Raw genomic sequence first — 25,091 nt, forward strand, 5'->3', positions numbered from 1 at the left:
GTACTATTATATGGACATTGTGGCTGACACTGTTGTTCAGAGATTGTTTCTGGTACTATTATATGGACATTGTGGCTGACACTGTTGTTCAGAGATTGTTTCTGGTACTATTATATGGACATTGTAGCTGACACTGTTGTTCGGACACCATTTCTGGTACTATTATATGGACATTGTGGCTGACACTGTTGTTCAGAGATTGTTTCTGGTACTATTATATGGACATTGTAGCTGACACTGTTGTTCGGACACCATTTCTGGTACTATTATGTGGACATTGTGGCTGACACTGTTGTTCGGACACCATTTCTGGTATTATATGGGCAGTGTGACTGACACTGTTGTTCAGAGATTGTTTCTGGTACTATTATATGGGCATTGTGGCTGACACTGTTGTTTGGAGATCATTTGTGGTACTATTATATGGGCAGTGTGGTTGACACTGTTGTTCGGAGATCATTTCTGGCACTATTATATGGACATTGTAGCTGACACTGTTGTTCGGAGATCGTTTCTGGTACTATTATATGGACATTGTGGCTGACACTGTTGTTCGGAGCTCATTTCTGGTATTATTATATGGGCAGTGTGACTGACACTGTTGTCCGGAGATCGTTTCTGGTACTATTATATGGGCATTGTAGTTGACACTGTTGTTCGGAGATCATTTCTGGTACTATTATATAGACATTGTGGCTGACGCTGTTGTTCGGAGCTCACTTCTGGTATTATTATATGGGCAGTGTGACTGACACTGTTGTTCGGAGCTCACTTCTGGTATTATTATATGGGCATTGTGGCTCACACTGTTGTTTGGAGATCATTTCTGGTACTATTATATGGGCATTGTGGCTCACACTGTTGTTTGGAGATCATTTCAGGTACTATTATATGGGCATTTTAGCTCACACTGTTGTTTGGAGACCATTTCTGGTACTATTATATGGGCATTGTGGCTGACACTGTTGTTCGGAGATCATTTCTGGTATTATTATATGGGCAGTGTGACTGACACTTTTGTTCAGAGATTGTTTCTGGTACTATTACATGGGCATTGTAGTTGACACTGTTTTTTGGAGATCATTTCTGGTATTATTATATGGGCATTGTAGCTGACACTGTTGTTCAGAGATTGTTTCTGGTACTATTATATGGGCATTGTAGCTGACACTGTTGTTCAGAGATCGTTTCTGGTACTATTATCTGGGCATTGTAGCTGACACTGTTGTTCAGAGACCATTTCTGGTACTATTTTATGGGCAGTGTGGCTGACACTGTTGTTCGGAGATCATTTCTGGTACTATTATATGGGTAGTGTGGCTGAAACTGGTACTGTTACATGGGCAGTATGACTGACACTAGTGTTTGGAGACTATTACTATTATTGACCACCACTGGAAGATTACTGCTGGTACTATTGTATGGGCAGAATTGCTGATACAGTAATATGGAGACTATTGATGTTAATATTATATGGGCATTGTAGCTGACTCTGTTGTTCGGAGACTATGTCTGGTACTATTATATGGGCATTTTGATATGAAGTCTATGGCTTGAAATATTATTTTCACAGTATTATTGGTATTGTTATGTGGAGACTATTGGTGGTACCATTGGATGCCTTTAAATGCACATGATGTGGATGTTCATACAATTAGCACTGGCAATACTTTATGGATTAGGAGTTTATTTAGCAGGAATCGACTTTCTCCTGGGGTTACAGTGATAACAAGGAACCTTTGTACTGTTATTCTGAATCCTTTACTGGTAGATTAGTTCCATTGAGCGCTGTGGGTGCAGGACGTCTGTGTGGGCTGGCTGTGTATGACTGTGGATTCCCGGCAGTGTGGTATATATGTAATATTCAGTCAGTGTGTGTGAATGTGGTATGACTATATACTGTTTGTTGTGAACTCCTGGAGTGTGGACTCAGTGTGCAGATTGCAGCTTTTGTGCAGTGTCTTAGAGCCAACTAGTTCTCTTTCTATCTAAAACTTCCAGATTTACCTGACTGCTGCATTTTCCACAATCATGTTACTATGGTTCCTACTTGCTCTGTTGTTGTCTATTATGTTGTTCTATTGCTACTTGCGGTTGTATTATGGATGGGGGAGCTTCTTTAAGGAAGAAAATATCCAGCCCCCCAGACCTCTAGTCACAGACAAGAGAGCAAGGGACAAGGTTCTTAAACAAGGTAAGCAATTGTGATATCCCATATTAAATGCAATGTAAGCACATCATAATTGTGTTCTTTTAATACATATTATCCTGTCTATTTGTATACAATTGTGTTGTTAATTATGATATAAAAGTAAGATTACCCACAATATGTGTAATCAAATTTGACTGTAATGGAGTTCAGCAACAATATAGACAAAAATTGTATCTTAAAGGGAACCTGTTACCATGAAATTGCCATCCAATCTGCAAGCACCATGTTATAGAGCAGGGGGAGCAGAGTAGATTGATACACCGTTTTATGAGAAAAGATTCAGTACATCCTGTGTTTTAATCAATTAATCTTCGTCTCTTTCTGTGATTTTGTCTAGTGGTCGACCCTATCACAGCTTTCTTTCTGTAAGAGTGCATAGAGATAGCTGTCAGTCACCGATAGGACCGCCCACTGGACCCAAAATGACAGAAAGAGCAGAGGTTTAAGGGATTAAAACTCAGGTTATGCCAAATCTTTCCTCCCAAAACTATATATATATCAATCTAATCAGCTCCCCTTACCTATAACATGGTGCCCACAGATTAGATGGCAATTTCATAGTTACAGGTTCCCTTTAGAGAGAACCTATCACGTTAAACGTTCCGTCTGATCTGCAGGCGGAATACAGTAATAGAGCAGAAGTAGGTGAGCACATTACTATACAGTTTTGTAGGAGAAAATATGTATTTTTTATTAATTTACCTTCTTGTTTTCTTGGCTCAGAGGTCCAGTGGGCGGTCCTAATTAGAGATTGTTATAATTCCCTGAATTAGCATGCATACAGTGAAAGCTGTCAGTGACTGATTAGGACCGCCCACTGGACCTCTGAGCCAAGTAAGCAGGAATTTAAATAAATAAATACAAGTGATACATATCCTTCTGCCACAAAATAATATAAACATTTTTATCACCTGCTCCTGCTCTATAACATGTTGCCAGAATATTGACAACATTTCCGTGATGATAGGTCCCTACAGAAAACTTTTTTCTCATTACAGATTACTTAAGTTTCCACAGGCTAACAACTGGCTTAATGAGCGTTTGTTAGAACACTTGTTCTTGATCATTGGCCTGTGCAAACATGGCAAGCAGTCAATGAACAAACTAACAATTTTAATGAGGCATCGTTGGTTGGCAGCACAGCACATCTTGTCTAAACAAGGAGTGTGCTGCCAAAAATATGCAAATTGTATGGAGAACAATTGCAATAAAAGGTTGTCTGGTTACAACAAAATATCACCTATCCACAGAATCGTCAGGTGCCCGATGGGCAACTTTTATACTCATTACAAGGTGGTCCAGCAGGTTGGATACCCAATAAATGCTTCATTCATTCTCTATAGGGCTGTTGGAAAAAGTTGTGCACAGTGGTCGGCAAGACCGAAGGAAATAATTGGGGTGCAGGTTACACTGCCTCTCCAATTTTATGGGGATAAAAGTTCACCATTCCCTGAGTGGTGAGACACCCATTGCTCAGCAAGTTATTAACGCCTATTCCATGGATAAGTGATAACTTGTTTTAACCAGACAACCTAATTAATGACTGTACTTTCCTATACATAATGCATAAACCCATGTATAAAGGCCAAGTAGCAATTGACTTGTTACATTGACGATCGCCCCTTACAATGGCTAAGAATCTGTCCATGTAATTTTGTTTTTTCACAATTACATGGACAGATTTTTCAGCATTTTGTGCTAGGTATAGATGTATTCCCCTCAAATGTTCTCAAAGGAGTTTTCATCTACCTATACTCTATATTTAGAATTCCTTCTGCAGAGATTTTTTGGTGGTGGAAAGGAGAAATAAATTTTATTTAGTTAGTTATTCTTACAAAAAGTTGTATAGCATAAACTCGTAAACATTCTTGGGCAAAGGTTTTCCAGAATAGGTTCTGAAAAAATCCCTTCTCCTCCCAGTAACATTCCATACTGTATTTGTATATTTGGTTCTCTCCTCTCTGTCTAGTACAGGATTCGCCCAGGACAAAATCCCACCCAACCTAGATGCACTGGTTATTGGAAGTGGTGTTGGAGGCCTATCAGCAGCCGCTGCTCTTGCAAAGGCTGGAAAAAGAGTCCTTGTGTTAGAGCAACATGATCAAGCAGGGGGCAGTTGTCACACGTTCCAAGAGCATGGGTATGAGTTTGACGTGGGTGAGTATTTTAGTAGCCTAAACACTGTCAAATTGATGCCTATATGCAACTTATAGTTCCACAAAAGTCTTCATTTTTTCAGTCACCTGTCGACTTAATAGGACTCATTTAGATGTTGATGTTAGATTGCGCTTACAGTTCCCAACACTGTCTGAAATTGGATAGGTCTCCACTATGTCGGACAGATGCATGAAGGAGGAATGCTGAGGGTGATCATGGACCAGTTAACGGACGGACAACTTCAGTGGAACCGTCTGGGAGACCAATATGACTCGATCATCATAGGTCATAAGTTGTACCGACTTTATGCAGGAAAGCATGAATTTCCAAATACCCTAAAGAAGCAGTTTCCAGGAGAAAAGGAAGCCATTGATAAATTTGTCAGTTTGATGAAGGTGAGGATTAATTGATGCTACATTGATGAATATACAGATACTAGATGGTGGCCCGATTCTAACGCATCGGGTATTCTAGAATATGTATGTAGTTTATTTATGAAGTTTTCAGAATAATGCAGTTTATACACAGGATTCGGCCGGCCGGCCGCGACCAATTAGCGAAGCGTGGTTCAAATTCCACGTCAATTCACGGGCGGACTGTGACTGTTGCTGATTGTTCGTGGCCGGGCGTGACCAATCAGTGAAGCCAGGGCCGGCTCCAGGTTTTTGAGGGCCCCGGGCGAAAGAGTCTCTGTGGGCCCCCCTCTTTAACACATACCACGATTCATGATGCACAGATACAGCAGAGAAATATAGCACAGCCAAGTAGCATATAATACAACCCACGTAGTATATAACACAGCCACGTAGTATATTGCCCAGCCACTTAGTATATAGCACAGCCCACGTAGTAAATAGCACAGACACGTAGTATATTGCCCAGCCTCGTAGTATATAGCACAGACACGTAGTATGTAGCACAGACACGTAGTATATAGCACAGACAGATAGTATATTGCCCAGCCACGTAGTATATAGCACAGACACTTAGTGTATAGCACAGACACGTAGTGTATAGCAGAGACATGTAGTATATAGCACAGCCACGTAATATATTGCACAGCCATGTGGTATATTGCACAGCCACGTAATATATTGCACAGCCACGTAGTATATAGCACAGCCACATAGTATATAACACAGAGACGAAGTATATAACACTGCCCATGCAGTATATAACCCAGGCCACGTAGTATAGCGCACAGCAATGTAGTATATTGCCCAGCCACGTAATATATAGCACAGCCCACATAGTATATAGCACACAGATGTAGTATATAACACAGCCCACGCAGTATCTAACACAGCCCACGTAGTATATAGCACTGTGGGCACCATATCGCTGTTAAAATAAGAATTAAAATAAAAAAATAGTTATATACTCACCTTCCGTTGGCCCCCAGATCCATATTATACAAAAACAACCGGTGCACCACCATAGGGCACGTATGTATATAGGGGGTGCAAGGTAGTAGAATAAACTGAACAGAAAACGAAGAAGACAAAAGACTCTACTCTAAATATATATGGACACCAATATACAGAACCATGCAAGGGTTAACAAACGCCGTGATCTAATACAAACCAGCGTTTGAGGAGAACAGGTGTCCATATATATTTAGATACCCCATGAGCCATTAGGCAGGGTCTTTTTGACTTTATATGGTGTGCACGTTATTGTATTTTTGTCCCAGGCTGTATAATGGATATTTTGTAGGGGTCTATACTATGTATTCAGGTTGATTGCGAGCAGCATAGTGTTTTTAATTGTGTTTTAATATATGTGCCAATAAAATTTGTATTTTGTTATATTATTATTGGGTGGTGTGCATTCTATAGTAGAGTCTTTTGTCTTCTTCGTTTTTTGGCCCCCAGATCCAGCCCAGGTGTTTACCGATGCTCCTCGCGACGCTCCGGTCCCAAGAGTGCATTGCGGTCTCGCGAGATGATGACGTTGCTGTCTCGCAAGACCGCTACATCATCATCTCGCGAGACTGCAATGCATGGACCGGACCGGCGCGAGGAGCAGGAAAGGCGCCGGAAGGTGAGTATATAATGATTTTTTATTTTTTTATTATTTTTAACATTAGATCTTTTTACTATTGATGCTGCATAGGCAGCATCAATAGTAAAAAGTAGGTCACACAGGGTTAATAGCAACGTTAACGGAGTGCGTTACACCGCGGCATAACGCGGTCCGTTAACGCTGCCATTAACCCTGTGTGAGCACTGACTGGAGGGGAGTATGGAGCGGGCACCGACGGCAGGGGAGTAGGGAGCGGCCATTTTGCGGCCGCACTGTGCCTGTCGCTGATTGGTCGTGGCCGTTTGACCGCGACCAATCAGCGACTTGGGATTTCTGTGACAGACAGACAGAAAGACAGACAAACAGAAAGACGAAAGTGACCCTTAGACAATTATATAGTAGATAATGGATATGAAAAGAAACAGCAGTTTCTCAAATGAATCTCTATGCTAAGGAGAAAGTTATTCCAAACAATGAATTTTTATGGTCATCCTGCTATTCCGTAACTTCCCTGTGCCATTACATTAAGCAGTAATAATCATATTGCCTTGATAATATTAAGGCATACCTGTCAGCAGGATTTTGCTCAGCAACCTACAGAGCGTGTCAGGTTGGGGCCGTTAAACTGATTAAAATGATACCTTGGTTGATGAAATCCGTCTTGTGGTTGTTGTTTAATCTTTATTTTCAGTTTTCAGTTAAAGTGAATGTCACCAGGTTTGGCTGATAAGAGATACGGCCACCACCTTTCAGGGCTGATATACAGCATTCTATAATGCTGTATATAAGCCCCCAACCCGTCTTGCAAGAGAAGAAAAATAACTTATTATACTCATATGCGAGGCAGTGCGGTCCGATGGGCTTCGCTCTTCTTGGTCCGGCGCCTTCCATCTTCTTACGATCCCCGTCCACCTGCTTGCTTCGTGCGGATGACGCTTCCCTTTGTCATCCACACAGTCTCCTCGGCACAGCGCTCCTGCGCAGGCGTAATTCTCTGCCCTGTCGAGGGCAGAGCAAAGTACTGCAGTGCGCAGGCGTCGGGGCTCTTTAATCTTTCTCGGCACCTGTGCACTGCAGTACTTTGCTCTGCCCTCAACAGGGCAGAGAAGTGCGCCTGTGCAGGAGCACTGTGCTGAGACGCGTCATCCACACGAAGCAAGCAGGAGGGCGGCACTGCAAGAAGAAGGGAGGCGCCAGGCCAAGAAGAGTGCCACCCATCGATCCAGACTGTTCCACAGGTGAGTATAATCAAAGTTATTTTTCTTTTCTTCTTTTCATTATAGAATGTTGCATATCAGTCCTGAACGGTGATGGCCATATCTCTTATCAGCCAAACCTGGTAACAGGTTCCCTTTAATTAGATTCTTGTGCTTCGGTGTGGCCTGTGGGGGGTCTTCATGTGGTGCTCTGCTTACATATGCACCTGTATGAGCTTATGGCAGGTCACTGATCCTTTATTGACCTGCCCCCTATTTTACATACTGCATAGAATATTGTGTGTAAAAAAAATAACAATCATCACGCAGGCGCCTGCACTGTAGCATGATACAATGAATAATATGCATACTGTATATGCATTTATGATTTATTCATGCAGTGTTGTGGTGAGAAAAACTTTTTTTTATCAAAATGTCGCTGGAGGCTGTGCCTGCACAGTATCATCTATCACGTTCCGAATTATGCTACTGCGCAGGCACCACTGCTGGCGCCATTTTCATGGAGCCAAATTTTTTTTTCTCTAGCAAAATGGTGTTGGTGCCTGGGCAGTGGCATCTACTGCGTTCCGATAGATGCTACAGCGCATGCGCCACTGGCGACATCTTGATTAAGCCAATTGTTTTCCCTCTAAATCATAAATTAATACACTTGTGTTCAAAAGATTACATACCCTGGCAGAATTTTTGCTTTCTTTGCCTTTTTTCATATAATTTGAAAAATAACACCATGGTTAGTGGTTGCGTGAAGCAATTTATTGTCAAACTAATGTGTTTTCTCTTTTTAAATCAAAATGACAACCCTAAACATCCAAATGACCCTGATCAAAAGTTCACATGCCCCATTTCTTAATACCATGTATTGCCCCCTCTAACGTCAATGACAGCTAGAAGTCTTTTGTGGTAGTTGTGGATGAGGTTCTTTATTTTCTCAGATGGTAAAGCTGCCCACCATTCTTGTCAAAAAGCCTCCAGTTCCTGTAAATTCCTGGGCTGTCTAGCATGAACTGTGTGCTTGAGATCTCCCCAGAGTGGCTCAATGATATTGAGGTCAGGAAACTGAGATGGCCACTCCAGAACCTTCACTTTGTCATGCTGTAGCCAATGACAAGTCAACTTGGCCTTGTGTTCTGGATCATTGTCATGTTGGAACATCCAAGAACGTCCCATGCGCAGCTTCTGGGCTGATGAGTGCAAATTTGCCTCCAGTATTTGCTGATAATGAGCTGCATTCATATCTCCTTCAACTTTGACCACGTTTCCTGTGCCTTTGTAGCTCACACATCACCAAAACATCAGCGATCCACCTCTGTGCTTTACAGTAGGAATGGTGTTCCTTTCATCATAGGCCTTGTTGACCTCTCTCCAAATGTAACGTTTATGGTTGTGGCCAAAAACTTAAATTTTGGTCTCATCACTCCAAATTACCTTTTTCCGGAAGTTTTGAGGCTTGTCTCTGTGCTGTTTTGCGTATTGTAGGTGAGATACTTTGTGGCATTTGCACAGTAATGGCTTTTTTCTGGCAACTCGACCATGAAGCACATTTTTCTTCATGTGCCTCCTTACTGTGCATCTTGAAACAGCCACACTGCTAGTTTTCAGAGAGTTCAGTATTTCAGCTGATGTTATTTGTGGGTTTTTCTTTGCAACCTGAACAATTTTCCTGGCAGTTGTGGATGACATTTTTGTTGGTCTACCTGACCGTGGGTTTTGTGTTAACAGAGCCCCCGATTTTCCATTTGTTAATCACAGTTTGAACGCTGCTGACTGGCATTATCAATTCCTTGGATATCGTTTTGTATCCCTTTCTTGTTTTATACAGTTCAACAACCTTTTCTCGTAGATCGGTTTACATTTCTTTTGCTTTCCCCATGACTCAAAATCCAGAAATGTCAATGGCTGGATGAAAGATGCAAAAGTCTATCTGGATCCCAGAAACTCACTCAGCTTTTATGCACACACACTGATTACAAGCAAACAGGTCACAGGTGAGGATGTTACCTTTAGTAGCCATTAAAACCCATTTGCATCAACTTCTGTGCATGTTATCAGGCCAAAATCACGAGGGTATGTGAACTTTTAATCAGGGTCATTTGGATGTTTTGGGTTGACATTATGAAAAGAGATTAAATTATTAAATATAAATTATTAAAAAGAGAAAACATAGTAGTTTGACAATAAAAGGCGTCACCCAACCACTAATCATGAGTGGAGAAAAAGTCTTGGTGTTATCATTCATATTCTCTGAAAAAAGGCCATGAAAGCAAAAATTCTGCCAGGGTATGTAAACTTTTGAGCACAACTGTATATGCATATTATCTATTGTATCATGCGACAGCACCAGCGTCTGGGTGATGAATGTTAATTTTTTTTATTCCATACAATATTCTATGCAGCACGTAAAATAGGAGGCAGGTCAGTGAAGGATTAGTCACCTCCTGCCATAAGCCCATATAGATGAATATGTAGGCAGAGCACAACATGAAACACCCCCACAGGCCGCCCCAAAGCACGAGAATCTCATTAACTGAAAACTGCAAATACAGATTAAACAACAACCACAAGACGGATTTCACCAACCAAGGTATAATTTTAAAAGGCATTTTGAGGGTTCTGTAGCTTAGGTTCTCTCATTTCGTACGGGTGGTATAAACTTATTATGCCTCTTTAAAGCCCTCATGCACATTAGACTAATGTTGGCCGATCCTGGCGATATTGATGGGTTCAGTCGCCACTCTAATGTATATGTGGGCGCCAGCCAACTGACCTTTGGAGGAGATATCAAAAGGGCATGTTTAGTTTCAGACTGCCAATTGCATTGTTCTCCTGAAGATAAGCAACAGGCAGAAGTATCTGTTGGTGGCTTTCTCCTAGAGAACACATGGGAGACAGCTGTGATACCTGTCTGCCAGATTAAACCTTTTTATATAGTGTATCATTATTAGGAGTGTTCTTATTTCATATATCTACAGAAGGTGGCGAGACAGGTGCCATTGCTGGCGATTCTGAAGATGATACCTCAGCATTTAGCCCTGTTTCTTCTGAAGTCTGGTCTTCTTCACCGACTATCTCCAGTGTTTCACCTTGCAGAGTCCAGTCATCAAGATGTGGTGAGAGGCCTTACTAGCAATAAAGAGCTCCAGACAGTGTTCAGCTACCTCTTCTATGGTAAGAGAGCATGTTGTAAAGCTAATACAGAAGTGTAGAGAGTATGCTCTGAAAAAAAGATATTTTCAAGTCAGTCTATCTAAATACTGTATCTACCAATGCTCTTCTGTGGTGACTCTTTTCTTATCAGAACTGATGACCTGTTTGACCCAACACCTATCTTTGGCAGCAGTTCACTTTGTGACAATCCACTCTTTATGATGCTGGGTTCAAACCTTCATGTTTCACACTCCGTGCATAGGGTCTCATGATGAGGGTACCTTCTCACAGGGTCTCCTGACCAGGGTCTCTTCATGCAGGGTCTTCTGACCAGAACTAAACAGACTCATATATGCTTATTAGAGATGAGCAAATTCATTCTCAAAATTCTTGCCCAGTGTCAATGCGTCAGCTGGGAGCCCTGCAAACCTCTTCCTACTTGCCAGCATCCCTGGCACTTCTAATAATTGTAGGCCTTGCATGATGTCACACCAAGCCTGTGAATCAGATACCGGCAGATAGGATGTGGTTCACAGGACTCTTCTGGTGGTCACAGAATACTGACATGGATGCTGGACCAGTGTCCTGTGAATTGATTTCCTTATTTCTAATGCCTTTGAGGATTTTGAGTTCAGGTCACGAAAACTGTGGCTAGTCCATGGACTCTGAAGCACAGATGTCTGAAACTTGAAAAATGTGTTTATCGATGCTTGATAAGGTGACAGATAAGCTAATTAGTGAAAACCAGAAATGAGACTTTGCACCTTAAGCGGATGACACTAGATTAAAGATAGTATCTTAAAGTGAAATATGCATGACATTTAATTAACATAAATATAATGTATGGTTGGTGTACCAGAGGTATCACTAGGGCATTGGTCTATATCATACCTTGTATAACAAGGCATAACTAAAAGCTCCTGGGCAACAATGTAGATTGGTAACAGGGTTCCCACCTACCATTTTAGACTGATGTTTTATTATGTGGTAGATGGGGCTTTGAGTCTCCTCATGCCTCTATTTGGTAAAGTCTACTTTTCCCTAGTAAATTCTTGTAAAAGGTGCAAGGAAGTGATTAAATTGTAGATAGGCTGGAAAGCTCCACCTAATCTCTCTTAATGCCCATGGTTTTGCAAGCCATCACCTTTGGGGGCCTGAAGTTCAGCATGATAGCTATCAGATCAATACATTCAATTTATTACCCCATTGCCTTCCTCGCTTTTGTACCACCAATCTCAGTATTGATATACATGCAGTAATACACCCAACTCCCTTTCACCTCTATCTCCTTCATGGAAGTGAATTCTGAGTGCAGGTTAGACTGACCTCTCAGACAAATATCGGTGATAATACCAAATCTTGCAGCTCCTTTCCTGGCTTCATCCCTCACCTCTCGTCAAGCGTGCAGCAACCAACTTGGCCTACCACTCTTTCTGGCCCTAAATGACGCAAAACAAATCACACTGTAGGTTTAGACAATCCTGTATAATTTAATTAAACAATAGCCACTTTCAACTCAAGAAAAAAATAAAAATAAAAATCTAGGCTCAGCCAGTGGCTCTTGGAGCTGATGCAGTGAAGAAAACCAGGCATTACACAAAAAACTACAGTATGTACAAGGCAAAAGTATGTAATAAGGTCTTTACAGAAAATGTTATATATTGTGGAGGATAATCAGTTAACATTCGCTTCAAATCCTATCATTTCACACCTATTTCAGTGTCTATTCCTACTGAATGTATCTTCTGGGTAATCCATTAACTCTCTGTAATTAGTTTATGGATGTGCTGATTACATGTCTGATAAATCAATTAACGAACAAGACACATGACCTGCATTACAAAGTACAAACACTGGGCAAAGTTTATTATCTGGTAACAGTATAGGGAGGTGTTAGTGGAGCATGTGCCTTGGGAGCCAGGTGCCAAGAAGGTGCCAGGATGGTGCCAACAATTCGCTGACTAGACCAGGGTATTTAGATATAAGGTTGGGACAGTAAACTGAGTGACTGTCCTAAGTGATGGAAAGTCTAACTAGAAATTATAAATACGGTATGTGTGAACGAATGTAGGAACTTGGTTTATAGTTGTAGTTTTTTTGGCTTGTTTTTGTTGTTGCTGCTTTGTGGCATGGATGGTACAGATTATGGTGGCATCAGAAAGGATTAAATCAAGTTCCATGTGCATGACTACAGATTGCTCTTCAAAGCTAACCTCCCATAACATCAAAGTCACCATTGGCAAGACTAAACAAAATATACAAGGCACCCTCTGAATAGGTGTTGGCCACAATATTGTGTGGTCTTAAATTTAGAGCAACCACAAATCCTTGGTATTGTTTGCCCAACACCCAGACTCACAGAGCCCGATTGACACTCAACTGTAAACCAACATTTTTTACAACTTATTGGCTGTCAGACCGGATTTAACAGAACACTGCAGGGAAAACTAATACACTATTGTATACTTGGTACACAATTTCACACCTAGTGGTTAGAAAGTCACCCAAGCAGCTAAATAGGCAGTACCCATGCCAATAATAAGTGCTATAGTGAAGCCACTCTGCCCCCAATTTCAGACAATCACAGGTTGCTCAGCAGTCAGCACCAGAGTCCTCCTTCAGTCATGTTTGCTACACGGTGCCCATCGAGTATTTCAATGTTCTAAGTTTGGTTTTCTGACAATCTTAACAGTGGTTTTCTTCTTGATGTGACATGATGTGGCTAACTTATTTACTACAAAGATGATTATAGAGACACATCTATTTAGACTGTGTTAGTCAGACAAACCTCTCCACCTTGATAATAATGTCTAGTGAATTCAGCGATGAACCTAAAGGCTATGAGCACCTCTGACATAGAAAAAAATATTTTTACATATGTTAGTGGTTGCCGTTAGTTAATAAAATTGGACTAAGTTTCAGTCTTCAATCCTTATTCCTACATTTACCATATACTGTATATTTTTAGACCCCTAGATACATAGTTTGCACCTTTATCCCAGTGGTCAGATTATTCTCTTGTGGGAGTGTCTCTCCCAGTAATATAGGCGGGATGTGAAGTATGTACGTATCCAGGGTGTACATTAGCTCATATGTAGCACAGCTTCTATACTGAACTTATATCATGTTTGTATGTTTCCTCCTTTTCTACTGTCTGTGTCCTCTGCCTTTCCTGAGAATGTACCTGCTTTCTCTTATATCCACATTGGGTACATGTATGTGCAACACTCTCCTACTGTCTGCCGATAACTATAAGGCTATGTTCACACGTTACGTTTTTTCAGTGTTTTTTAATGCTAATTTTCAGCTGTTTTACAGTACCAGCAAAGTCTATGAGGTTGCAGAAATCTCATGCACACAGCTTGTTTTGTCCTCAGTACTTTGTACAGTACCTTGGTTTTTAAAAAATGTAACATGTCATTTCTTTCAGAGTTTTTTTCACCTATAGAAAGCAAAGGGTAAGTGCAAAAACGCAGCAAATATGCAGCACAAAATGCAGGTATCAGGTATTGCTGCATTTTTAGTGCAAAAAGCATGCACAGCAGTTCGTGAAATCCATTTATTTCTGTCATTTTCCCAATTTTTAACCATAATGTCATGATGTTTATGGCAGTTGAGAATGGCAGTTTTGTATTAATATCGTTTAATAGGATTATTACAGTTTAGTTAAATTAGTGATGTGTAAACGTAAACATTGGCCAACCGAGGTGTGAAATTGAACAATGCCTGTTGTTGACCAAAGTGTTAAAGTAAACAATGTCCTACAAACGCAAGTCTCTGACAATGTCTTAAGGTACCGTCACACTGAACGATATCGCTAGCGATCCGTGATGTTACAGCGTCCTGGATAGCGATATCGTTGAGTTTGACACGCAGCAGCGATCTGGATCCTGCTGTGCCATTGTAGGTCGGCGCAGAAAGTCCAGAACTTTATTTCGTTGCTGGACTCCCGCAGACTTCGATGAATCGGCGTGTGTGACACCGATTCAGCGATGTCTTCACTGGTAACCAGGGTAAACATCGGGTTACTAAGCGCAGGGCCACACTTAGTAACCCGATGTTTACCCTGGTTACCAGTGTAAATGTTAAAAAAACAAACACTACATACTTACATTCCGGTGTCTGTCCCCCGGCACCACTGAGCTTTACGGCTGGCGCTCACAGTCAGTGCAGAGAAGCACAGTGCCGGGGGACAGACACCGGAATGTAAGTATGTAGTGTTTGTTTTTTTTTACGTTTACGCTGGTAACCAGGGTAAACATCGGGTTACTAAGCGCGGCCCTAGATCGCTGCAGCGTCGCTAAATGTGACGGTACCTTTAGGTAAATTATTCCAGACCAATTCACCTATTCCACTGTTACATGTTCAAAAAATGGTTTTATGGTGTCACGTATGCCTTGCATAGGTGACCTGTGTTTATGCTTCTGTGGTCGAAGCAAATCTGAACTTTGGGATCCTGAAAAATGCAGCAAAACCTGCTTTTTGTAAGTAGCTTCGTAACTGCCAAGACAGCAGGATTTCCAGCAGAAAAAATACGCAGCAAAAACGCAACATGTGAACATAGCCTTACGTTGATATTTCAGTTGGATGAACTGAACAGGATTTTTGTAACATTGATAACCTTTTTGCAACAATCTCTGCTGGATAACAGATTAGCAGAAATTCAGCAATAGCAAAATGGTAGAATTGTATTTAATGAAGACTATTTAGAAAGTTGCTTCATTTTGAACCAAGAAAGCTAATGTGCAATATAAAATATTCTGTACAAAGGTGTCCAAGGTTTTTAATGTTCTCTCTTTGTTTTACAGGAGTCCCACCCAATGACTCTAGCTTTATGATCAATGCCCTTCTTCTTCATCATTACAAAAGAGGAGCCTGGTATCCTCGAGGAGGGAGCAGTGAAATTGCTTTCCATATGATTCCGGTAATAGAGCGTGCTGGAGGCAAGGTTCTTGTAAAGGCTCCTGTTAAACGGATCTTGTTAAACAATGGCAGAGTCACAGGTAAGCAATGAAGGACAAACAAGTGGAGACATAAGCTGACCGTTAGTGGTAGACGACCTAGAAGATGGTATTAGGGATACAATACAATCATGGGGTTTTTACATTATGCCTGGTAACAGAATCTGTGTGTCTTGAAACTTCTATGTTTTGATTTTCAAACCAATGTATGTAGTTAGACTCATCACTTATATGCTAATAATGTCATGTGCCACCATACTGAATGACATCATAGCAGGTAAAAATGAGGCTTACCATAGTGAGTCTGTCCAGAACTTGGTTACAATGCTGATAGAGTTTAGGGATGGCAACATTGAATGGCTTGGAAGTTCTACATTTTCTCTTTAGGGGTGGCTGTACAGAGAAAAGACAAGGAGATTTGTATTTATGCTCCTGTGGTCATATCAGATGCTGGCATCTTCAACACGTATGAACAACTTCTACCTTTTGTGGTTAAGAAGAAACCTGGTAAGATGTGACCATTGAAAATAGTCCTAGAATTTTCCATCACTAACCTTTAAGAAATTAAAAGGATATGGAAAACTTTTATGTTTCATTCTGGAGAAATGGTCTCATAATTGTGTAACTCTTCAGAAGTCTATTTTATAGAAGTACTATCTAATAGTATAATGGTTTTTCCATCATTACCCATCTGTTCTTCTCTCCCTCATTAGAAGTGGAGTCCCTCTTGTCTAGTCTGCAGTATGGGATGGGTTGCTTTTTGGTCTTCATAGGTATACGCGGAACAAGTGATGAGCTGGGACTGAAATCTACCAACCTCTGGATCTATACTGAGAGTGATCTCAACAGCTTGTGAGTAAATACAAATCTGCCTTATTGATAAAATTTAGTAGTGAAAACTGTAGGAAAACAAGGAGCGCAAATAGGCACCGTCTTTGTGGTATTTCCTGAAGAAGAAATCATGATGGCTTCAAAACGTGTAGAATAAACCACCATCATCCTTTAACCATATCTGTATTCTGAATTGTCTGGCAGCGCGGATATAATCCACGATCTCCCTGGATAATAGTTATTGATAAAATTTGACACCCAAAACTTGACCCACAGAAGCCTTACTAAGGACATGATGATCCATTGATGAAAACTGTGTAAACCTCAACATCTCACTTGCATCTTCTAGTCAAAAAAATAAGAACTTTGAAAACTCAGTTGTGTTGCTTCTGTACATAGAAGATATACGGTTGGCCACACAGATAATTTAGATGTTGGCCAAACACTTATTTTGCTGACAACTACTTCCTCTCTCTTTCTTGTAGCCACACATTCTTGGATTGCCCAAGTGTCCATGTTTATTTCAGTATGAAAATGGTAATCTGGCAGTGGCTGGTCTCCTAGAGAAACAAAGGTTCGGCCAATTTTAAACCCAACCAGCTGAACCTTTTTCTATCATCCTCTCTTTCTCTCTCTAGCTTTCACTTTAACATTTTGTAAAAATAAGATAAGTACACTCACGGTCACTCAAAAAGGTGTGGTGGAATGCTAGACTATTTGCTCTTCTTATTCAGAATGGAGAAATTCCAGTCTTTGGAATATGAAGAGGTATGCAAGCAATTACCCTTGATGTTCATCACTTTTCCATCTGCTAAGGATCCTACATACAGCCAAAGGCATCCAGGTCAGGATTATGTGAATTTGGATCTATTTTAAGCATTACATAGATAGTTATGTAGTAAAGGTACACCAAGACCAACTGCCCACTTTGTCTTGGAAAACTAACATAGTGGAGAGGTGAAGAAACCATCATGGTGAGGAGAATTACTAAAGGACTGATTATTCAAGTTTGATGCTTGAAGGGTCATTCTAAGCTATACAGATATTCACTATTTTTGTCATTACTCTATACTTACCACAGTATAGGTGATCATTTGTATAGATTGAAATACTGTTAATGATGGGGTTTTTATATATTTTTTTAATTTTACATCAACATAGCCATTTAAGGTTTTGATTTTGGTATGGTGAGTTATGTTTTGAAATTGCTGCTCCACACAGAACAGATACCGGATGTATTACACAGCCAGCATCTGCCTCTAACATCAGCGATCAGAGCTTGATCCAATGACTGAGGTTAACTGTTTAAAAGCTGCCATCAATCCATGACAGCTGAATTTAAGGCATGCAGTTTCAGTGAAGAGCCACTTTGGGCGGTAAATTATAACCTCTGTGATGAGAGTGCAAGGTGCTGATGGGTTGCCTTGTTAGTGAGGAGCCTGCCGTTTTTCAGTTCATTGTATGATTAAATAAATGGAGTTATTCAAACTGCAACTCATCCCACAAAAAAACAAGCCCTCATACGCCTATATCAATGGAAAAATAAAAAAGTTATAGCTCTTAGAAGGAGAGGAAAACACAAAAGTACACTGGACAAATCCTAAATTATGTGACCTCCTCTATAGGCCATTCGTGTATGACTCTGCTGACAATGGCACCTTATGACTGGTTCCATCAATGGAGTGACCAAAAACCACGTAATCGTGGCGAAGAGTATCATACTATGAAGATGATGTTGGCCAACCACATGGTTGAAAGAGCAATAAAAGAATTTCCACAACTACAAGGAAAGGTAGTACATACAGATATTCATATTTATTTGAGGGTACTTTAAGTGAATCCACAGGGGTTAAAATGAGCAAATATATTAAAATTTGGGCAGATTCACTTTGTTCGAAATTTAATCTGCACCGATTGCCATTTTACTATGGTCTGAGATCTCAGCAAAACACAAAACAATAAATAGTAATAAAAGTAATAAATAAAAGTAATAAAACAATGACTGAAAAGGGGTTAAAAACATAATAAAACATTATACTCATCTATTCTTGACTTGCCCCTCTCCTGTTCTGCCGACACATTTCCAAAGCTCAGTCCTCCTCTAGCTAAAGATCTGGCAGCTAATTAATTCTTACGTGGGGCATAAATGCACATCGTGACTGTTTGGGGGAATAGTTTGGAAGAACAACGACCAATCACCGATCCAAAGCTAGCAGATGACCAAGCCGAGAGCTTCAGTGGCAGGACAGGTGAAGAGCGAGCTTAGGACAAGTGAGTATATTTTATTGTTTGTTTTTTTTAACCTCGCCCCTGCCCCATAAATATCCATTTGGCTAGATTCGTGCAAATTCAATCATGAAAAGTTTGTAACAAATTCGATTAGTTACGTATCATTCACTCATCTTTACCACTGGACAAAACTGATATATTGTGGTCTGTTACTACAGAACCAAAGGGGGTAAAGCACAACACAGAAATCCCCTTTTTTATGTTCTTTGCATCTCTTTTTTTATGCACTGCCCCATCATGCCCTGTACCAGGGATGTATTTTCTAACAATTACCCCTGGTAGACAAATACTGTAGGCTCATAAAAAGGCAACCTTTTACATAGGGTGGTTTCTGGTCATTTTTGGGACAAAGGTGATACCAGACATATCCCACAATTTGGCATTCAAGTGTGATGCTTTTTGGGTTATCAAGTGCTCAGACACAAATGGTTTCCACCGTCCATATGAGTTCTTAGAAGTTGCTTATGTTTTATACCCACTGCTATGTAATCACTTACTTTTTTCATTTGCCTTGAACATAGATTGAATACTTGGAAGCTGCCACTCCTGTGAGTAATGAATTTTATCTACGGGCCCCAAAGGGGTCCATGTACGGTGCCGAGCAGAACTGCAGCAGATACCAGTGTGACATTATCAGCCGAATGAGGTCACAGACTGCAGTGTCGGGGTTATACCTGACAGGTGAGAGGTGGTTAACCAGGTGAAGCCATATGTGTAGAGAGGCATCTATCCGACAAGAAAAACTGTTGCTATGGGCCACAAGTGTTTTTTTCGAATATCAGTGTTGAGAAATGGGGCCTCAAGACAGGTTCCTTCTGACTGTAAATGGGGGTGCAGACAAGGGTAGACCTCCCTACATTAAATTGTTATGTCTTAATTGTTATCAGCCTTTACAGGAGTTCCCAGAATCATAATTTTTTACTTATTCACAAGACAATTGACAACTGTCTGATTCCTGGAGGGCAGGACCCCACCAACCATAAGAATCAAGGTCTTCTGTCCCTCATTCGAATGGAGTAGCAGATACACATGAGTGATGCTGCTTGACTCGAAGTCTATGGGACTCATGGATCCCCATCACTTCCATAGGCCTTGCTGCATATAGCAACCAATCACAGCACAGATGCTATTGTGTAGAACACTCCAGAAAGCTGTGCTGTGATTGGTTGCTCCGCATAGTTTTGATAGATAAGGCCATATTCAATGAAGATATAGGGGCCAGTTTCTGAAAACTGTTTAAAAGCGAATCCATCATTGTCACAGTGCAGCTTTCATTTTAATTTCTTAGAGCATTATAAGATATGAAAGCTGCGCTGTGATTGGTTGCCATGGGAAACAAAGACAATTTATACTTTAGTTTAATAAAAAAGCTCAATTGTATTTTTATGATAAATGTGGTAGATTATTACCTCCATGGCGTGAACATCCCTTGAAATGACTAAATATTGTTATGTTATTAAAGGTAGTCTGACTCCTTTTAATTACAGAAGTGTACTTAGACTTTCATTATCAGTTGTTTTATATTTGGTTCCTGAGACCCACACCGATCACTCAAACCACTGTTCAGAAGCACTCAGCTCAGCTGGCAGAGGAGGTCACAAACACTACAGTATGTTCCCCATGAGGGTGCACACAGTGGAGTATGGTCCCATAGATTTCCTATGGAGTCCATACACACTGCTCATGCGATCGTTCTGAGCACTTCATCTTGCTGAGCTAAGTGCTTCTGCACAGTGGTTTGAGTGACCAATGTGTGTCCCTGGACCCAGACCCTTTATATCTACAGGGTGTATAAGTGGCACAAACATAAAACAACGTTTACAAATCTAATTGCACACTAAATGGTTATTGCCAAAAACAAGTTAACCCTTATCCACTGAATAGGATGAAGGATAGGGAATAACTTGCCTATCATTGGGGCTTAAACTGCTGGAGCACCATCTTGAGAGCAGCAGAGATGAGCATTAGTGATGAGCAAGCGTGCCCAGATATCTTGGTTGTTATATGCGTATGCAAGCATGCTTGGTGGTTATATGTGTATCTCGGGCGTAGTCGAGTAATATGTTCGAGTCCTCGCGGCTGTTAGGCAATCCTCATATGTGTTGCTGCTGTCTTTTTTTTAAATCATGTACTTTTTTATTAAAGCATATGAAACGCCAATAGCACAGTCCGATACAATTTCCAGACAAATACCGTACGTTAGATACATAACCTGATAATACATTTTAATTTTACTAAACACCCTTTCCCCCAAACCAACCCCCCTCTCCCTCTCCCCAATCTCTTGCCCATTATCCAATACCACCATCTAACAACATCACCTCTTGAGAAAAGATAACAAGCTTTACAAAAACACACCTGTACTTATAGGAGTCCCCCCCAAAATCAACTAAACAACCCCCATTCTACTTTGTAGTAACTCAGCAGACGCTACACCTGGGTAATCCATCCATCCACCCCACACATTTTCAAATTTTGTATTCTGACATCTCTTACTGTATATGTTTCTTTCCATTAAACCAATAAAATTTATCTTGTTGATAAATTCCTTTTTCCCTGGCGGTTTTTCATCCAATCAATGCATTGCAATAAGCTTTCTCGCAGCATACAACAATCTTCCGATAGTGAGCCTTCCACATTCATCCGTAGCAATATCCTCCATACAGCCCAAAAGGCAAGTCAGCGGGTTACACACCACATCTACTCCAGTCACATCCTGGATCAAGTTGAGCACCTTCACCCAACCACATCATATGTAGCAGATCAGCGCTTTCCTCACCACACCTGGGACACTGAGTCACCTCTCAGTCCTGCATCCTCATCCATGCCGGGGTCCTGTACACCCTATACACCAGGTATAACTGTGACACCCTTTTAGCCTCACTCAGGGAAGCCCTGGGGATATATGGAAGTATGGACTCCCACTGGGACTCCGACAAGGGGCCCACATCCGCCGCCCATTTCTCCTTAATCCTTAACGGATGCTTCAATAAAAAGGTATCCATCAGACCCCTGTACATCAAGGTAATGAACCCCCTCGTACTCCTCCGAGGCCCAATAAGATTCAACAGGCTATCTGACTGCAAATTCACGCTCGACACCTCATTTTGACAGTTTAGGGCGTGTCTCAACTGCAGGTACTAAAAGAATGACTTCTGGGTTAAAGGAAACTCAGTCCTAAGTGTCTCGAATGTTTTAATGACATCCCCCATCAAGCAACTGAGACACGAACCAAATGCCAATGCGCCTCTACTGACCGAACCCCCGCAATCTCTTAAGCTCTGCCAACCTAGGTTCAAACCAAATTGGCGTATACCTTGTAAATTCCGTTACTCCCCTCCATTTCTTAATTTCTGCCATACTTTCCCCATCATGGCTACTGTTGGGAATTTTGGGGGGTTAATTCTGAATCTACCTGCTTCGAGACTGGCCAACAATGGGCCCTTCCCTACCGCATGTTCAATGATTATTCCTGGTGAAGAGCTTTATTCTGGCTCTCCCCAACCTACAGTACCATGTGCTGGCATTGAGATGCTATATAGTAAATCCATGGATTGGGGACCGCCAGACCACCCTCATCCTTTGCCCTTTGCAAATGTTCCAATTTGATGCGCGCCTGTCCACCCTTCCAGATTAAATCCCTAAATAGAGTATTGATCTTATAAAATTGACTCTGAGGTAGCCACACTGGAGCATTATGCAACATGTAGAGGAGCTGAGGCATAAGTATCATTTTGATCAAATTGGCTCTGCCTGCGACCAACAGAAATAGCCTCTTCCAAGCCCCAATCTTCTGCTGGAACTTCCCAAGCAAAGGAGTCAGATTGAGCCACACATAGTCCTCTATTTTGTCCGAAACCACAATGCCCAGATATTTAAACTCATGTACTATGCTTAAGGAAACCCCAGGGTCAAGAGTCAGAGGAGCCACCGCGTCCATGGGCAACAACACAGACTTCTCCCAATTAAAAGATAATCTGGAAAGAGCCCCAAATTTAGATATACTGTTCATAGCGGCCCCCAGTGACTCCCGTGCATCTTCCAAGAACAATAATACGTCATCAACGTACAGGGCTATTTTTTTTCATAGTTTCCATACCTAAACCCCTTTACGTCCCTGTCCCTCCGTATTGCCACCGCCAGGCGCTCTATAGCAATTGCAAACAGCAGAAGAGACAAAGGGCACCCCTGCCGCGTTCCCCTATATAAAGGGAAATCCCCCGACAAGACTCCATTTACCCGTATCCTGGCTCTTGGAGACGCATACATCAGCTGCACCAACCGTATGAACCTCTCACCAAAACCCATAGCCTTGTGTTGCTGCTGTCTAACAGCCGTAAATCATGCAGCCGTGGTGATTCGAACATATAGCTCGAGCACGACCGAGATGCTTGGATGTAATAACACAATATCAGAGCACGCTCACTCCTTACTAGTGAGCATGCTTGACCTCTGCCCCATTCCTTGTCTGTGGAACTGCAGGACAAAGTACAGTGTAGAGTGCCACTATTTCTGGCAGTCTCCATTTAATCTAGAGTCCCCTTCACAAAACCATTTGATTATTGATTGATGATCACTGGGGGTCCAACCGCTAGAACCCCCAGCGATCAACGAGTTTAAGAGTAACCTTTTAAGGCATTGTGAGTACAACCCTTCTCTGAAGACATTGCTCCAAGATCATTGCATTTCCTGGGACCAGTTGATTTTGCAGCAGAGATATACATAGCGTGGCCGCTGCGTATCAAAGTTAGTATTGCATGCTGGATACAGCACGGTTGATTAGAACATTTTCAATTCATGACCTAGGTGAATATTATTAACATATTATGAGTCTTCTCCTTGTGTTGCAGGGCAGGATGTCTTCAGCAGTGGGGTGGCAGGTGCAGTACACGGAGGATTGCTATGTGCCTCCGCTGTCCTCAATAAGATCCTTTACATCGATCTTTTTATGCTGAAAACGAGGATTAAAAAACGGATAAAACAGAGGTGCTCATAAACAGAAGGAGAGCTGACCTCATCCATACAAAAGATAAAAAGTCTTATTGGAACTGGAAACTGTAACATTACATGTTTTGTGGTGCAATATATCCTTCTTGCTGTGTTCTTGTGGTATAAGCAATGACGAGGAGTGATGAATGACAGAAAAAATACAAGTGTCCTATACCTTCCTCCAATTCATTCACTTTACTTTGAAAAAGCAAGAAAGTTTAATTTACTTTGTCCATGGGTATCACATCAATGAAACGCCACCCAAAAAAAGAAACTACAAATAATATTAATTCATATGTCTTCTTTCATCCAATAACTTATCATTTAGTATGACTTCAGTATCTCACATATATACATATTTTATGGGTTTTATGACCTTTTTTGCTTCCTACCACAACCCCCCCTATACCCTATGACTCCATATAACCCCCCTTTATCTCCTCCTATTACTCCATATAACCTCCCTATATCTCCTCCTATTACTCCATATAACCTCCTATATCTCCTCCTATTACTCCATATATCCTCCCTATATCTCCTCCTATTACTCCATATAACCCCCTATGTCTCCTCCTATTACTCCATATAACCTCCCTATATCTCCTCCTATTACTCCATATAACCTCCTATATCTCCTCCTATTACTCCATATAACCTCCCCTATATCTCCTCCTATTACTCCATATAACCTTCCTATATCTCCTCCTATTACTCCATATAACCTCCCTATATCTCCTATTACTCCATATAACCTCCCTATGTCTCCTCCTATTACTCCATATAACCTCCTATATCTCCTCCTATTACTCCATATAACCTCCTATATCTCCTCCTATTACTCCATATAACCTCCCTATATCTCCTCCTATTACTCTATATAACCTCCTTATATCTCCTCCTATTACTCCATATAACCTCCCCTATATCTCCTCCTATTACTCCATATAACCTCCCTATACCTCCTCCTATTACTCCATATAACCTCCCGTATATCTCCTCCTATTACTCCATATAACCTCCCTATATCTCCTCCTATTACTCCATATAACCTTCCTTTATCTCCTCCTATTACTCCATATATCCTCCCTATGTCTCCTCCTATTACTCCATATAACCTCCCTATATCTCCTCCTATTACTCCATATAACCTCCTATATCTCCTCCTATTACTCCATATAAACTCCCCTATATCTCCTCCTATTACTCCATATAACCTTCCTATATCTCCTCCTATTACTCCATATAACCCCCTATGTCTCCTCCTAT

At 41.1% G+C, this 25,091-nt stretch overlaps 1 protein-coding gene across 2 annotated transcripts; it reads left to right on the plus strand.

Moving 5' to 3' along the window:
* The first annotated feature begins 1,776 nt into the window (after nucleotides 1–1,776).
* Nucleotides 1,777–23,832, plus strand: LOC138664612 (all-trans-retinol 13,14-reductase-like). 2 transcript variants are annotated; one of them, XM_069751452.1, is made up of 11 exons: nucleotides 1,778–2,194; nucleotides 4,187–4,369; nucleotides 4,535–4,764; nucleotides 10,581–10,776; nucleotides 15,564–15,758; nucleotides 16,104–16,223; nucleotides 16,430–16,568; nucleotides 17,282–17,391; nucleotides 18,173–18,339; nucleotides 19,358–19,517; nucleotides 23,687–23,832. In XM_069751452.1, the coding sequence occupies exons 1-11, from the start codon at nucleotides 2,032–2,034 to the stop codon at nucleotides 23,830–23,832; spliced, it is 1,809 nt and encodes a 602-aa protein (XP_069607553.1). In that variant the 5' UTR covers nucleotides 1,778–2,031. The 2 variants fall into 2 exon arrangements, with proteins under 2 accessions (XP_069607554.1, XP_069607553.1); XM_069751453.1 differs by lacking the exon at nucleotides 4,535–4,764 and having other exon boundaries at nucleotides 1,777–2,194; nucleotides 10,699–10,776.
* The last annotated feature ends 1,259 nt before the right edge of the window (nucleotides 23,833–25,091 follow it).

This window comes from Ranitomeya imitator, chromosome 2, assembly GCF_032444005.1.
Source record: "Ranitomeya imitator isolate aRanImi1 chromosome 2, aRanImi1.pri, whole genome shotgun sequence".
Lineage (NCBI taxonomy): Eukaryota > Metazoa > Chordata > Amphibia > Anura > Dendrobatidae > Ranitomeya > Ranitomeya imitator.